The sequence below is a fragment of the Hemiscyllium ocellatum genome, chromosome 18, assembly GCF_020745735.1.
Source record: "Hemiscyllium ocellatum isolate sHemOce1 chromosome 18, sHemOce1.pat.X.cur, whole genome shotgun sequence".
NCBI lineage: Eukaryota > Metazoa > Chordata > Chondrichthyes > Orectolobiformes > Hemiscylliidae > Hemiscyllium > Hemiscyllium ocellatum.
The window spans coordinates 55,188,683-55,205,727 of NC_083418.1; the positions used below are offsets into that span (position 1 = coordinate 55,188,683).

At 41.0% G+C, this 17,045-nt stretch overlaps 1 protein-coding gene across 2 annotated transcripts in view; it reads right to left on the reverse strand.

The window, feature by feature from the left end:
* The window catches only part of spon1b (spondin 1b), a 349,924-nt gene that overhangs the window by 38,167 nt on the left and 294,712 nt on the right, over positions 1-17,045 (reverse strand). For both annotated transcript variants that reach the window (XM_060839037.1, XM_060839036.1), the window contains 2 exons: positions 3,016-3,156; positions 722-803 (listed from right to left, as the gene is read on the reverse strand). In XM_060839037.1, coding sequence (XP_060695020.1) covers positions 722-803; positions 3,016-3,156 — 223 coding nt within the window. The remainder of the gene's footprint in view (positions 1-721; positions 804-3,015; positions 3,157-17,045) is intronic.

Consider the following 17,045-nt stretch of genomic DNA (forward strand, 5'->3'; position numbering starts at 1 on the left):
AAACTGAGGATTATATTGAGGGATCACCAGACAGCTTTTATCTGCGAATGTTCCCTTTTTCAAATATTGATTCACGTTGTGTGTGATTTGTCCCATGACAATTTAGGTTTCTCTTTGATACATTTAATACATGTTGGACTACTGGATTACTCAATAGTCATTGTGCTGAAATAATAACACAACAACTTACATTTAAATAGTGCCTTTAATGAAATAAATTATTCCAAGGCACATCACAAGAAGGTTGTGAAAGAAAATCTGAAATCAAACCACATTAGGAGATTTAAGAACAGTTGACCAAAAAGCTTGGTTAAAGGGATGGGTTTTAAGAAGTATCTTAAAGAAGGAGAAAGAGGTAAGAGTATTAGAGATATTTAGGGTGGGCATTGAAGAGCTCAAGGATCAGGTAGCTGAACACATAACCATGACTAGCAGCGTGAGGAAGATTAAGAATGGAAGAGCTCCAATATCTCATACGGTGGTAGAGCTAGAGGAGATTTCAGAACTAATGAGTGGGATTCAAAAACAAAGTTCTTAATTTGTGGCTTGATACTTACTCAAAAGAATTGATGAGTCCCACAAACTAATGTTAAATACATGGAGAAAAAAATGAACTGGTTGGTTGTGTTTTTTTTTAAATGACATTGATGAACATAGGAATGTTTTCATTCAGTCTGAAAAAGGCACAGACCCCCAAACTAATTAATTATAACACAGTTACCTTCATCCTTCTCCTTCTCCTCTTGGTTCAGATCGGCCACGATATCATCTATATTATCAGGCTGAATATTACACTGCTCTCCCTGGGAAAAGATTATTAAACAATTTGAAAATACAGAAAGGTCTCATTTATACCAGCATAAAGCACAGCAAGACTAAAAAAGTTTTATTAGCATTTAAAACAGGTTCTGGCAAATGCAATTCAATGGCATTTTTAAAAAGATGTTACATCGGTGATTATTGTGCAGAAATACAAGATTCTCTCTAATTTTCTGAGTGAACACGATATTGAACCTTATAAATGGGGTTACTATTTCAATGGCCTCACAGTAGTGGCATTGGAATTCAGGAATTTTTTTTATCAAAATGGAGACTGTCCTCTTGAGATTTTGTTGCATATGTGTAACATTAAGATTGTAGTTACAAAACTCTTTGCTGCTGAATTAACATTCAATTTCCTAAATCACAGCAATGCTGATATTCAATTTTCCCATTCTAGGATCTGGAGAAAATAAATATACCACCTACACTGTGACACCCATGAAGTGTCTAGCAAAGGCTTTCATTGGCTGATACACCATTTTGCATGTAATTACAACAAATTAAGCTAAATTTCTTGTCTCTTTTACTGCATCGTTTTGGTGATATTACTCCACATGTTACTTGTTACTCAAAGCTAGGCATTGCCTTGGAAAGGCAAAAAGCTACAGAAACATTGGCTTGTTAAATAGGGATGCAGTAGCATAGCCAAGTCATGGTGTGGTAGCAAAGTTGTTATATTACTAGGCCAGTAATCCAGAGGTAAAAGCAGAAAATGGATGGAAAAGCTCATCAGATCAGACACCAACTGTGGTAGAAAAATAGAATGAGAGTTTCAGGTTTGAGAACTTCCATCAGATTTGCAGCTTCTGTAGTATTTCACTTTTGTAATAATCCTGAGTCTTGGACTAACAATTCAAAAGTGGGGAGTTCAAATCCCACAATGGCAGAAGGGAATTTACGCGTGATTGATTAAATAAATACAGAATGGAAAGCTAGTCTCAGGTAACCATGTTAACTATCTAAATGGTGACAAAAACCATTTGCTAATGTCCTTTCGAGAAGGCAATCTGCCATCCATACCCCGTCCATCTGCATTGTAACTCTAGATCCAAGGCATTGTGGCAGACTCCTCACTGCCCTCTGAAATGGCCCATCAAACCACTCATTAGTATTTAAGATGGCAGTTCAACACCACCTGCACCGTTGAGGAAAGGCAATAAATGTTGGCTATGCCAGTAAGAGCACAAATGAATAGCTTAATTTAAAAAAATGGTGGTGATGGGATAGGAGGTGACAAGGGGAAATCTCAGCAGTTCTCTAGACTTTGTGTGGCAGAAGTGATTTCTGCCAGAACCCTAACCAGCAGCACTTCAATGAGAGCTGTTGGTGGATCTTACGCCTGTTAATTCCCCTTTCAAATTGGAGAGTACCAGACCACTTTCTCATGATTCTCAGCAGCTGACCTGAACTCATGGAGGGTTTTGAAAGGCCTCACAGAAGAACATGATCAGTTTTGACATTACGCCTAATCCAAAGACCTTTTTCTCTTATCACATTAGTGAGTCTTAGGAGATGAAGTGTCTTTGGTGAGATTTATAGATATTTCTAGAGTTTAAGAATTGCTGAGATTAGTTTTTTATTTAACTTCCTGCTAACTATTTATATGATTAAGCACAGAATGAGGCTCTATGTAGAATCATTTCTGTCCAGAGTATGCTGTAACTTGACCCCTTATATCACCACTGATGTTGGCTGATTATTTAATTGTCTGAATATTGACTGTTTATAATGTTTTCCCTTTGTGCCTTTGAAAGGAAAGAGGCTTGGAGACTCCCAATAGTGGAAGAACTATGGACTATTCCTCATCATAAGGAGGGCTGACAGGGAAAGATCATAACAGGCATCACTGGCAGAATCACAGGCACAAATACCTTAAAGACCTCATAACTTTCTGTGACCTATTTTAATTAATGTACTGATCATTCCACATATCTCTTGCAGCAGAGCAAGGGGGGAGTTGGTAGGGCAACCAGAATTTCGGTGTCAATTAGCTCAAATAGAAATGTTTTCTAAATACATATAAAGGCAAGAGGGCTTTTTAATAAAGTTATTGCACAGAAAAACCGAATATGCACAGTTGCAATCTCTTCAATTCCTGAGAATGTTATGCTCCAATCGGTCTGTAACATATTCCTGGTAACAGCTAATTGTAGTCAACGGTTTGTTTCTGAACAGCTGAGAAATCCATGTTACCTTTCGTGCAATTCTTTCAATCACAACTCTGGCCACAGGAACAATTGGACCCCCCTCAGGATCATAGAAGGGGCTTTTTGGATGATCCAGGCTGGTTAGGGGTCTAATTCTTTCTTGAGGCTCTGTCCGTTGATTTGGGGCCTGAAGAAACAGAAAATGTTGCATAATCTCGATAAACAAATACATATGATAACTGGATTTGAGCCAAAGTAATGAAAATCTTCAACAACTACTTGCATTTTCATTTCAACTATTGCTTCGTGTGTTGTAGGATCAAATCTCAATTCACAGATTTCAGCACAAACTCCGGGCTCACACTTCCACTGCAGTACAGCCTGTCTGCCCTCAGATGTAGGCATGAAAGATCCATTGCACTATTTCAAAGAATTGTAAAGGAACTCCCCCTGGTGTCCTAGCCAAGTCCCAATCACTCTTCACTCTGTGCACACTAAACCACATTGGTTCCTGGTCACGTTAAAGTTTTAAAATCTCTACATGGCTACATTACTCCCACTCTTGGTAACAAATGCTTAAAGGTTACATCACTTATATTCTCGATAACAAATCCCTACTTGGTAAACTCTTCCAGCTATAGACTTCCAAGATCTATGAACCTATCGGATCTGGCCTCTTACATGGTGACCATTTGAATCACTTTTCTTTGATACCTCTTTCTTCGGCTACTGGAGATTAAAGCTCTAAAGTTCCATCCCGAAACCTCATTAACTCTGCACTCACTTTTAATCCCTCCCTCTTTAACCAAGGCTTTGATCACCGTCCTGAATGTCCAGTCGTCGACATCATTGCTTTTGCTTTCAAATGATCCAATAATAATTCCTTGGGCTGCTTTACTACACTAAAAATCCTTATTAATACAAGTTGTTGTTCTTGCTCAGTTCCACATAAATAGGAAGTTAGTTTTGCATGAAGTCTTGAAAATTGATGGCAGGTCTTGGAAATCATAAGAAATTGACTGCAGGGATACAAAAAACAATGTTCATTTGCGTAGGTCTTATGCCAAACTGTGACGTGCTAAATGATGTGCCAGGAAATGATGCTGGGACATGAATGACTGGTAATTATATAGCACCTTTGGTGTTAGAAAAACTTCACCATATATTTTACAGAAGCATAAATTATAGAAAGGGACAGATGGGACAAAAAAAGAAAAAAAAAGATTTTAGGAGGGCTTACCACATGTTTGATCAAATATTATAGGAGGAGAAAGGTTGGGAGATGTTTGGCTTGCGTTTTTCAGGATTTATAATCAAGACAGTTGCTGACATTATTAGGATTAGATTAGATTCCCTACAGTGTGAAAACAGGCCCTTTGGCCCAACTAATCCATACCGACCCTCCGCAGAATAACCCACCGAGACTCATTCCCCCTAGCTAATACACCTAACTCTGCAGGAAATTTAGCATGACCAATTCATCCAACCTGCACATCATTGTGACTGTGGGAGGAAACCAGAGTACCCAAAGGAAATCCACGCAGACACAGGGAGAATATGCAAACTCCACACAGCCAGTCGCCTAAGGCGAGAATCGAACCTGGGTTCCTGGCCCTGTGAGGCAGCAGTGCTAACCACTGAGCCACTGTGCCACCCCTCTTATAAGATGACAAAGATGGAGGAATAAAGAGGTCTCAGAGAGTTGTCAGATTGGGGCAAGCTACCAAGATAGTTAAGGTAAGGCCATAAAGGTGAGAGCTTGAAATACAGCTGTTGGGAGTCCCAAGAGACATGGATGCCAATGCCAGTGAATGATGGTCCTGACACACTTGGTGCAGCAAGAGCTGAAAATTAGAATTTTGAGTGAACTGACAACCATGAAAGATGGAAGAACGCAACCCGGTCATGTGGTTTTTACAATAGTCAACACAAAAGCAGATGTAGGAAATCTGTAATAAGGACCAGAGAGGCTTGAAACATTCAGTATGTCACACAGTATTCATGGAAATGGGAGGGGGCAATTAACAGTTCATGTCAATGATCTACTGTTAGAAGTGACAAAAGTTAGAGTTAAAGCAGCGTAGAAGCATGTTAGGAGGCTGCGAAAGAGAGGGGAGGACATAATAAAGATAAAGTCTGCGATAGAAGGAAATGAAAGTGGTAGAGATTAAATTATTATTGGAATAAATGAGTCTGCAGGTGACATATCTTTCAATGTGAGACAACAATAAATTGTAATTTACACCTTGCTTTGGAAACTATGCAAAAATATCAAAATTTGCAGGTAAAAAGAAGCCTGGAAGAATTAATAAAAGGGAGGAAGATATTCTAAATTGAGCTGGGCAAAATATCTGTGGATAGCTTTTGCTTATTGAGCTATGGTTGAGACCTGGGCAGCAGTGATGAAGAATCTGCAAGAGAATTTATAACTCACAACGAAGACAGCCTCAATCATGCAGTCTAGGCTTCTTGGCTTGCCAATATCATGCTGATTCACACTGAATTTGGGTAAAAAATGAGGTCTGCAGATGCTGGAGATCACAGCTGAAAATGTGTTGCTGGTTAAAGCACAGCAGGTCAGGCAGCATCCAAGGAATAGGGAATTCGACATTTCGGGCATAAGCCCTTCATCAGGAATGAGGAGAGGGTGCCAGGCAGGTTAAGATAAAAGGTAGGGAGGAGGGACACCTTTTATCTTAACCTGCCTGGCACCCTCTCCTCATTCCTGATGAAGGGCTTATGCCCGAAACGTCGAATTCCCTATTCCTTGGATGCTGCCTGACCTGATGTGCTTTAACCAGCAACACATTTTCACACTGAATTTGATCAAGGATGAATTTTCAGACACCACAGAATGGGAGAGGTAAACACACAGCCATTGTGCAGTTTGAACAATAGACTAACTGAATGCAAATTAAAGAATTAAAATTTAAAAAAAACTTAGAGACAGGACTGCATAACATTGTGCTTATGTTAGCTGCTTTGCCAAACTGAAGCTGTTCAAAAAACTGATAATCTCATCTGCCTCATCACTTAATCATCCAGCCCATTGTTATGTACATCAGTTCTGTAATTGTATGTTATTTCCTGAATACTGTTTGGTAATAATACAGTTTAATAATTCAGAATTTATTATCCCAATTATAACATCAATACAGTATGCAATGCAGAATATTAAACCACATCCGAATTGTGATAAAACCCGGAAAGAGCACATAAAACTTTACAGCTGATGACAATTAAACTGCAGATGTTTAAGTTTCCACAATAATTTTCCGAGTCTCTTGAGTTTGATCCAAGCATTTCTGGAAATCTGCTCATGGTAATCTGCTTTGCACACACTTTTAATCTCTTAATGCTGGATCCAGCACTTATCGCTGGATTCCAGCATGTCTTTCAACAAAAGGAAATTGAAGGCAACCAGAACAGCCTGCCATTTTTTTGCAGAAATGATCTGTGATAACCACACACATTTCCCCAGTCTCCTTGCAACAAAACACATAGTTATCATTGGAGGTTGAAAATCCAAATGATTTGGTACTGTTTATTACACATCTGGAAACAAATCCGGTTTAGTAATGCATTTACCAAGAGACTGGTGAGATGTAGACCACATTACCATGGAAGAGCATATAAAAATAGGATGAGTAATAGGCCTTTTAATCTTGTTGCACCATTTAGTAAGATCTCAGCTGAACTTAACCTCAATCTCTGCTGTGTCATACCTTCCCAATCCTTAAGTATATAAAAATCTATTGAAATCTTAAGGACAGAGAAACTACTGCTTTCTGGGGCAGAGATTTCTAAAAGTTCACAATACTCTGAGTAAATGAAACATTTCCTCATTTCAGATCATTACTTTGAGACCATGACTATTTGTTTCAGCCTTTGCAGCCAAAAGCTAGAAGTGTGCTCCTTTGACCTAATGTCATTCAATAGCAGCATACTATGTGAGCCTGCAGTACCTACCTTCTGCAGGCTAAAGTCTATTATAAAAAAAAACAGAATACTTGGAAAGTTTTAATGAGATTGGACAAAGCCAGCATGTGTTTGTGAAAGGCAAACCAAACTTAACAAATTTACTGAAGTTTTTGAAGACGTAACTAATAGACTAGAGAAAGGAAAACCAATAAGTGTAGTGTATTTGGATTTTCAGAAGATTTTGATAAGGTGCCACATGGAAAGTTAATGGGTAAAATTAAAGCACATGGGAATGGGGTAATATATTGGCATGGATTGAGAATACAGACAGGAAATAGAAGGAATAAATTGATCTTTTCCATGTGGTAGATGAGTAGGGTATCATGAACATCAGTGTTTGAGCCCCATCCATTCACAATGCATACAAATGATCAGGATAAGGTAACAAAATGCAACTTTTCCAAGTTTGTTGATGACAGGAAATGGTTTGGGATGGTGAGCTGTGGGAAGTTATAAAGGAGGCTTTGAGGTGATTTCAACAGTTGAGTAAATGGTCAAACACAAGGCAGGCAGAGCATATAATGTGTCAAGATATAAAGTTGTACAGCTCAGTGTAAAAAAACAGAAAGGCAGAGTAATTGTCAAATGGTGATATATTGGGAAATGTGGATATACAAAGGGATTTGGGTGTCTTTTGTACAGGAGTCAATGAAGGTAGACAGGCAGGCACAGCAAGCAATTAGAAAGGCAAATTGCATACTGGCTTTCATAAATGAGGATATAAGTTCAGAAGTAGGGATATCTTGCTACAGTTTAATAAACCATTTCAAATGATGGATATCAAGTCTTCATGAAATCTTTGGACAATTGTTTGTTCATGGCAAGTAGAATGTACATATTGCTTGAATTCCAAAGTCACCAATTAATGCTAACAGGTTCCGCAGATTTCCAGATACATTCATTTATTTCTTACAGACTGGACTTCTTTTCTCAGAGTATTCAACAATTTGGTAACTCAATTGAAAACAAGAGAGAGAGCAAAGCGCAACAGTGCAACTCTGGAAATTTTCAAAAATCAGTCTACTGCTAAAACTCAGTAAGAATCTTTTTTTCCAGTTTCCAATAAACATTCTCTGTGATTTTCTGGTTTGCACTCATCCCCCCTTGATTAACAAATTCAGCAGCCAACACAAAGATTAGCAGCACTTTGGTATAGGTTCATCTGCAGTGTCCTTAGAACAAATAAATCGCACAATCTTCCAGGTCAGTTCCCAACAGCAATTATCAGTCTGTTCTCTTTTCCTTTAAAACAAGCTGCTTTTCAAAGTTCAACTCTTAACCTCCACTCTGTTCCAAACCAAAAACAAAAGACACAAACAGAGAAAATGAGGTCTCTGCAGTTTCCATATCTTTATAACATTGCTGTGTAAGATTTCTCCAATAATGATTTAAATTCAGTTCACAATCAAAAATATATTGTATTACTTCTTCCAGGCTTTAAATTGTGTTCAACAGCAACACTTTATCTCTGTATCACGGTGTTCTTGCCTTTTTAACTATCAAAATAGTTATTGCCTTCTGGTGTGTTTTGCCACTTCTGGAGCTTAGCCAATTCTTAATGAGAAAAATGGATATTTTCCCATCGTTCATAGCCCAAAACACATTACATGTCCAACTTAAACAATTCAACAAAAACGTATGTAGCTACCTGAAGAGTAGCTTGTTGAGTCATTAACCATTAAAAGCCTAGTCTTTCAATTTAAAATGATGACTAACCTCTTTAGTAAGCCACAGATGGATCTTTCTTCCCAAGTTTTTGCTTTTCAAGTGAGTATACTCTTTTCGAAAATTTTGAATTGTCTTTTTTATTTATCTGTTATATGTGTATTTATGTTTACCCTTTCAACATTAACCAGTTCTCTCTGCGATTGCCTTAAAGTTCAAGATTCTGGTTTGTGACTGGACTGTGTTGTTTTCAGAATTAATGAGTAATTAAATTACTAATTAACCCTGCCTCATTACACAATAGTACATCTAAAACACTTTTATTCCTCGTTAGTTTCACAACATATTGCTCCAGGAAACTGTTACAAAAGCATTCTACAAACTCATCTTCAGACCACTGCTGCCAACTTGATTGGTTTAGTGTACGTGAGAGGAGGCAGCAGCAAAGTGTTATAGATTAGCAATCCAAAAACCCAGGCTAATCCTCTGAAGAAATGGGTTTAACTCTTGCTTTGGTAGCTCATGAAAATTGAATTTATTCAATCAATTGAGAATCAAAATCTAGAGTAATGGTAACGAGAAAACCATTGTTGATTGCTCTAAATACTCATTAGGGAGGAAAGCTTGCTAAATTTACCTTGTCTAGTCTATACATGATTCCAGACCCACAGCAATGTGGGAGGCTCTTAATTGACCTCAAGAAGGGCAATTTGAAATGTGCAACTACTGTTTGGTATCCTATAAACAACTCCCACTGGTGTCTTCTGATCATTCATATTCCTAGTCTCCACCTACTGAAATTTTAATTCTTGATTTTCTATTTCAAAATAAGTTCTCACAAGTGTTCTTATAATATCTTTTACTATCAGGGTTATGATTGCATGTTTTGCATTTTGCCAAATTTTTAAAAAATATTGTACACTCAAGGATATATTTTTCTCAACTCTGCTTACTTTGGAACTGTATTTTCCAAAAAGGACCAGGAGGCCAAAGGAGTTTTCTTGTGGAGATATTTACACCACTGGTAGCAATTATTGAATAAGCTGTTTGCCACCCAAAATGGCTCTTGTCATTCTCATTATGATCAGACTCTTAAAATGACAGTGCACCATACTTATGCCTGATATCAAGAAAAAGTTGGAGGCAGTGGATGCTATCTCCATTTTGGCAGTAGTACTGAAGACTTGTACTCCAGAACATGATGCCACCCTAAGCTGTTCCAGTACAGCAACAATAGTTGCATTGACCAAATGATGCAGAAAATTGTCCAGATATGTCCTGTCGACAAATCCAATTCAGCCAATTATCTCCCCACCGGTCTACTCTTGATCAGCAGTAAAGTGATGCAAGGTCTCATCAATAGTACTACTAAACAGTACCTCCTCAGCAATAATCTACTCAGTGATGCCTAATTTGGATTCAGCCAGGGCTACTCAGCTCCTGATCTCATTACAGCCTTGGTTCAAACAAAAAGAGCTGATTTCCAGCGGTGAGAGTGACAGCACTTGACATCAATGCTGCATTTGATGAAGTATGCATCAAGGAGATCTGGCAAAACTGGAATCAATGAGTATCGGGGGCAAACTTTCCCTTAGTTGGAGTAATATCTAGCACATAGGAAGGTAGTTGTGATTGTGGCAGGTCAGCCATTTCAGCTCCAGAACACTTCTGCAGGAGTTCCTCAGGTAATGTCGTAGGCCCAACATTCTTCAGCTTCCATCATAAAGTGAGAAGTGGAAATGTTTACTGATGATTACGCAATGTTCAGCACCATTTGTAAATCCTCAGATACTGAAGCAGTCCATATTCAAATGAAATAAAGTCTGGACAGTATCCAGGCTTGAGCTGATAATTGACAGATAACATTTGCACTAGTCAAATGCCAGGCAAAGACCATCTCTTCCAGTAAGAGGCAATCCAACCACTGTCTCTTGATGTTCAGTGGCATTACCATCATTGAATTCCCCAGTATCAACATACTGGGGTGACCACTGACTAGAAACTCAACTGGACTCACCATGTAAATACAGTGGCTACAAGAGCAGATCAGAGGTAAGGAATACTATGGTGAGTAGCTCACCTCCTGACTCACCAAAGTCTGTCTACCAACTTGAAGGCACAAGTCAGGAATGAGATGGAATACATCCACTTGCCTGGATGGATGGAGCTCCAACAACACCCAAGAAGCTTGACACCATCCAGGGCAAAGCAGCCTGTTTGATTTCCACAAGCATCCACTCCCTTTACCATTCATATTCAGTAGGAGAGTATACAATCTACAAGATGCACTGCAAATTCACCAAAGATCCTTGATCAGCAATTTGCAAACCATGACCTTATCCAACCAGAAGAACAAGTTTGACAGATACATCACAGTACAAGTCACTCACCTTCCTGGCTGGAAATGTATCATCCTTCTTTCATGGACAGTGAGTCAAAATCCTGGAATTGCCTCCCCTAAGTACATTGTGGATCAATCTGTAGCACAGTCACAGCAGAGGTTCAGGAAGGCAGCTCACGCCATCTTCTCAAGGGTAACAATAGATGAACAATGAATGCTGGCCAGCCAATGACTCCCATATCCCATGAGTGAGTAAATTTTAAAAAAGATCTCAACAGTGTGTTTCGTTCGTGCCATTAGTTCATCTACCATCATGTGGATGCTCTGCATGATTAGAGAAAGTGACTTCAATTTTTTTTCACACAACACCAGGTTATAGACCAATAAGTATAAGTGGAAGCACTAGCTTTTGGAGCAGCGCTCCTGACAACCACCTGATGAAGGAGCAGTGCTCCGAAAGCTTGTGCTTCCAACAAAACCTGTTGGACTATAACCTGGCGTTGTGTGATTTTTAACTTTGTACACCCCAGTCCAACACCAGCATCTCTAAATCAATTTGTTTTTACCATTCTTCCCTACACGGGCCTTACTCTCTGATGTAAAGTATGATTAAACTCTTTTTCCTTTTCTATTCCACTCATTTTCTTCCTCTGTTAGTTTCAACCCTTTATCTCTATTGCAATCACATTAGCTGGTCCACTTTTACATTTGTATGCTTAACTCTTCATATTACAGCTGCAAATGTGTTGCTGGTCAAAGCACAGCAGGCCAGGCAGCATCTCAGGAACAGAGAATTCGACGTTTCGAGCATAAGCCCTTCATCAGGAATAAGAGAGAGTAGCCAAGCAGGCTAAGATAAAAGGTAGGGAGGAGGGACTAGGGGGAGGGGCGATGGAGGTGGGATAGGTGGAAGGAGGTCAAGGTGAGGGTGATAGGCCGGAGTGGGGTGGGGGCGGAGAGGTCAGGAAGAGGATTGCAGGTTAGGAGGGCGGTGCTGAGTTGAGGGAACCGACTGAGACAAGGTGGGGGGAGGGGAAATGAGGAAACTGGAGAAATCTGAATTCATACCTTGTGGTTGGAGGGTTCCCAGGCGGAAGATGAGGCGCTCCTCCTCCAGCCGTCGTGTTGTTATGTTCTGCCGGTGGAGGAGTCCAAGGACCTGCATGTCCTCGGTGGAGTGGGAGGGAGAGTTAAAGTGTTGAGCCACGGGGTGATTGGGTTGGTTGGTTCGGGCGGCCCGGAGGTGTTCTCTGAAGCGTTCCGCAAGTAAGCTGCCTGTCTCACCAATATAGAGGAGGCCACATCGGGTGCAGCGGATACAATAGATGATCCGGGCCGCCCGAACCAACCAACCCAACCACCCCGTGGCTCAACACTTTAACTCTCCCTCCCACTCCACCGAGGACATGCAGGTCCTTGGACTCCTCCACCAGCAGAACACAACAACACGACGGCTGGAGGAGGAGCGCCTCATCTTCCGCCTGGGAACCCTCCAACCACAAGGTATGAATTCAGATTTCTCCAGTTTCCTCATTTCCCCTCCCCCCACCTTGTCTCAGTCGGTTCCCTCAACTCAGCACCGCCCTCCTAACCTGCAATCCTCTTCCTGACCTCTCCGCCCCCACCCCACTCCGGCCTATCACCCTCACCTTGACCTCCTTCCACCTATCCCACCTCCATCGCCCCTCCCCCTAGTCCCTCCTCCCTACCTTTTATCTTAGCCTGCTTGGCTACTCTCTCTTATTCCTGATGAAGGGCTTATGCTCGAAACGTCGAATTCTCTGTTCCTGAGATGCTGCCTGGCCTGCTGTGCTTTGACCAGCAACACATTTGCAGCTGTGATCTCCAGCATCTGCAGACCTCATTTTTTACTCTTTATATCACACTCTGCTTATCATTAAATGAAATGCTAAATATCCACTTGCACCAAATTGACTGTATACCATCCACCTCTTTACTCTCGTCCACTATCTGGATACACCTTGGCATGTCCATTTGCCACTGGGTGGTAGGGATCCTCTCTACACGGGCGTCCTCCCCCTTTTGCTCAGGGATGTGGGGTGAAGGGTGCTGCACACAGCAATCCCCTGCAACCACAGATTGCAGTGATTCACAGACTCTACAGTGCCACAGAACGTGCAGTTGGGCTGCATGTATGGGGTGTGGATGTTTGCACTCCTTTTTTGATTTTCTTAAAAACCTTCTCCTCTGTTTTTCATTGCACTTGCATCCCACGTTCCTGAGTTTTGGGCACCCATTACGCAGGAGAGAGGGTAGGTTGGAGGATCTGGGTCTGCATCTGGGCCTGGCCAAACTGGCCTTAAACAGGTCCAGGCAGCGGGCCTTGGAGGGGGTTGTTAAGGCCAATTGCCTGCCCCTCTTCCGCGGTTATGTCAGAGCCGGGGTGTCCCTGGAGAAGTGTCAACCAACACCCTTGAGGTTTTCAGGGAGAGGTGGGCACCGCAGGGAGTGGAGTGTTTTGTTTCTTCCTCCTATTCTATTTTGATTTAGTTCCTGCCCTAGCCTTCACTTGTTTGATCACGCAATAATGCCCTTTGTTGAGAAGATTTACACACTTGTTGTTCTTCACTGTGTCCTACACCTGCACACACACAGACATGGGTGTGGGGAAAAATAAGCACTACCGCTGTTAGGGGGAAGTGTGGGGGAGAATGGAAAAGAAAAAAATATAATCAGGAGATTAGAATCTCCTCAGTTTGCAGGACTGACTCTGAGCTGGTTGGTCACAACCAGTGGGCTGTACACTCGTAAATAAAGGCTGATTTGGTGACAGGGCTCTGGCCTCTGTACAGTTATTTCAGCATCATTTTATATAATTCCATAGAAGGTTCTGTTAAAAATTTTAAGTTTGCAGAATTTAAATTGTACTCTGATCCCATCTGACTGCTTTCAACTTATATTGCCAAAGACCACTTCATCAACAGGCATTCTTTTAATTTGCTTTCTTGCATGGTGGCACATGAATTGTATATCTGATAGCCACAGCACAATGTAAATCAATCAGTGTTGTGATGAATTCAGCAACCCCTGCACTTATTTTCCCATTCACATACACATCCCTACACAAACACATGCCCGCAACACCCATTCACCAGTCCACACACTTAGGCAAGCACACAAGCACTCACAGCTCACACATGTTTAAGCATTAGCACCCCAGACACACAAGCTAAGACTTTGCTAACATCGAAATGATTGGATGGTTCAAAGTCTATTCAGGTATCGGCAATAAAAGTGATGGCCCTCTCATTTGATTATTGTAAATATATATCGTACAATGATTGTAGTTGGGTGAACTGAAAGGACTTGACTCTAATATGGGAGCAATTGTTTTCCTTTTCCTTTCCTTCCCATTTGATTTGTATCCCACTAACCTGGGCAGGATTTTTTTTTTCATGCACAATCTGAGACCTTCCTCTGGAAGTCTAGGATCGGATTGTTTTCTGTTGATGCCCCCTTCCCACTGTGAACTTGTCAACTCATCAGGGCTAAATTAGGAACAGGCCAATCACCCTCTCCTAATAAATGCAAGATACATGTTAATGCTGAAATTCTGAGATAAACAGAAAAGGTTGGAAAACTCAGCAGCTTCTGTGGAGAGAGAAACACAGGGTTAACACGTACTTCCTCTCCTATTGAAAACACCATCAAATTAGATGAGAGTTGATCGATAGAATGCTACCTTTCCCAAACAAATACTTATTGACTTCAGCCTTGAAAGCTTTACTTGAACCCAAGGATCTGCAGCTTTCTGAAGGGACAGTGTTCCTAATTTTAATTGTTGTTGTGTGAAGCCATCCTGACGTCAACCCTGAATGGTCTAATCTAATTTTGAGGTTAGATACACTCTGTTCGGGAAGCTCCAACAAGAGGCACTCTAGCCTATCCAATCCCTCTATCATTTTCAGCAGCTCAGTTAGCCAATCCCATAACCATCTGAAATTCAACACATTATTGTGTTTAATTAGAGTTTAATTTAGGTACTGCACCTGTGCCAAAGCTAATATATCAAATTTAAGGTACAATCTATAACTGAGTGCAGTGATCAAGATGGATTCTGACAAGAATCTGTGCAACTAGAACAGCCCCACGCGACAAATCCTTTGTATTCCAGCTACCTTGAGATAATGACCAAGATCCCATTCCTGATTACTTCTCTAGTTCCCAGTCCCTTAGCTTTTTGTGCGGGGATACCCTGAAACTCTGTTTTCAGAGTTCCCAGCTTCTTACCAAGAGGAGAATAAAGTTAAATGTGTTTGAACATTGCATTCCCATATTGGTGCCATTTATAAACTATGAACATTCCCTGAAAAGCAGTGCTACCATTTACTCTGTAGCATGGTCACTCAGCATATTTAATCTGTTTTACAAACAAGCAATCCCTTTCCTGCCCATTTGCTTTGCCTCCTATTTGCTAACCTTCTGCTCACTATCTCTGCATAATTATCCTGCTGACCGCCTCTCCCCCCGACACTCCAGCTCACCTCCTCTCCCCAGCTGTTCCACAGGATGTGTTTCCAGACCCACACCCATGGAACAGTTTCTCTTTAGCTACTTCAGCAAAACCTTTTACAATTCTGAATGTCTCACATAAATTACTACTTAACTTTCTCTGCTCTAAAGAGAAAACTCTAACTTCTTTATCCTTTTCTCTTCACTAAAACCTTATAGCTCTGTCACCAATCTAGTTCATTTCTTTTGTGTGCTGTCTATACAAGAGCTTGATTTTTGTTCCTAAAGAGAATGGATGCAATAAACAAGCCAAAGCTCCATTACAAAAATTTAGCCAGTGTGGAGATCAAAATTTAGATGAAAAAGGAACAGAGAATGGGACTAAATGAGTTATTGTTCGAACAGCCATCGCACATGTGATGGTCTCCTTCTTGAGATAAAGATGGTCTCTCTTATCTGCTGACTGAAGCAAGTTGTCCAGGGATTAGTAGCATTTAGGAGGGGGAGAAAATTCGTGACTTTTTAAAAAAAAAATTAGAATCCCTATAGTGTGGAAACAGGCCCTTTGGCCCAACTAGTTCACACCAACCCTCTGAAGAGTATCCCACCCAAACCCATTCCCCATTACATTCACCTAACCTACATATCCCTGAACACAATGGGCAATTTAGCATGGTCAATTCATGGGAGGAAACCGGAGCACCTGGAGGTAACCAACATAGACATGAGGATGGCACGATGGCTCAGTGGTTAGCACTGCTGCCTCACAGTGCCAGAGACCCAGGTTCAATTCCTGTCAAGGGCAACTGTCTGTGTGGAGTTTGCACATTCTCCTTGTGTCTGCATGGGTTTCCTCCCACAGTCCAAAGATGTGCAGCTTAGGTGAATTGGCCATGCTAAATTGCCCATAGTGTTAGGTGGATTAGTCAGGAGTAAATATAGGGGGAGTTGGTTTTTCTTCGGAGGGTCGGTGTGGGCTTGTTGGGCTGAAGGGCCTGTTTCCACACTGTAGGTAATCTAATATGCAAACCACACACAGATAGTCACCCAAGGCTGGAACTGACCCCAAGCCCCTGGTGCTGTGAGGCAGCAGGGCTAACCACTGAGCCATCATGCATAATCCATAAACATCATTCATAAAAAAGAAGGAAATTAAATAAATTGGATTGTATGTCAACAAACCCTATGTTGAAAGATGAGGTTCGTTTTCTCAGAAGGTAGCTGAAAGGGCTCATGTCAGTTCCTGCTGGCACCATCATGAAGCACATATGGTATACTGGAACAGTAATGACTTTCCTGGGATAATAATGAGTCCAGCCCAGTTCAGCATCATTTTCCCAAATACTTGTCAACCATGCGCAGCTTGATATCACAATAAAATCTTAATGTAAGCACAGATTAAAACATTACAGTGACTGTATTTTGATGTTCCCCAGTTGCCTCCTGAGGTTCGGACTTAACCTTTGCAGTTAACTATTACACAAAACTATGGCTGGATTGCAGTAAGCACATTCATTTCTGGCAATCACAGGACTGATATGACTTTGTGAAGGAAGGGGCACAGTACAATTACATCAGGGTGATATTGTGGCAAAGAGGGTGGAAGAATGCAGGCA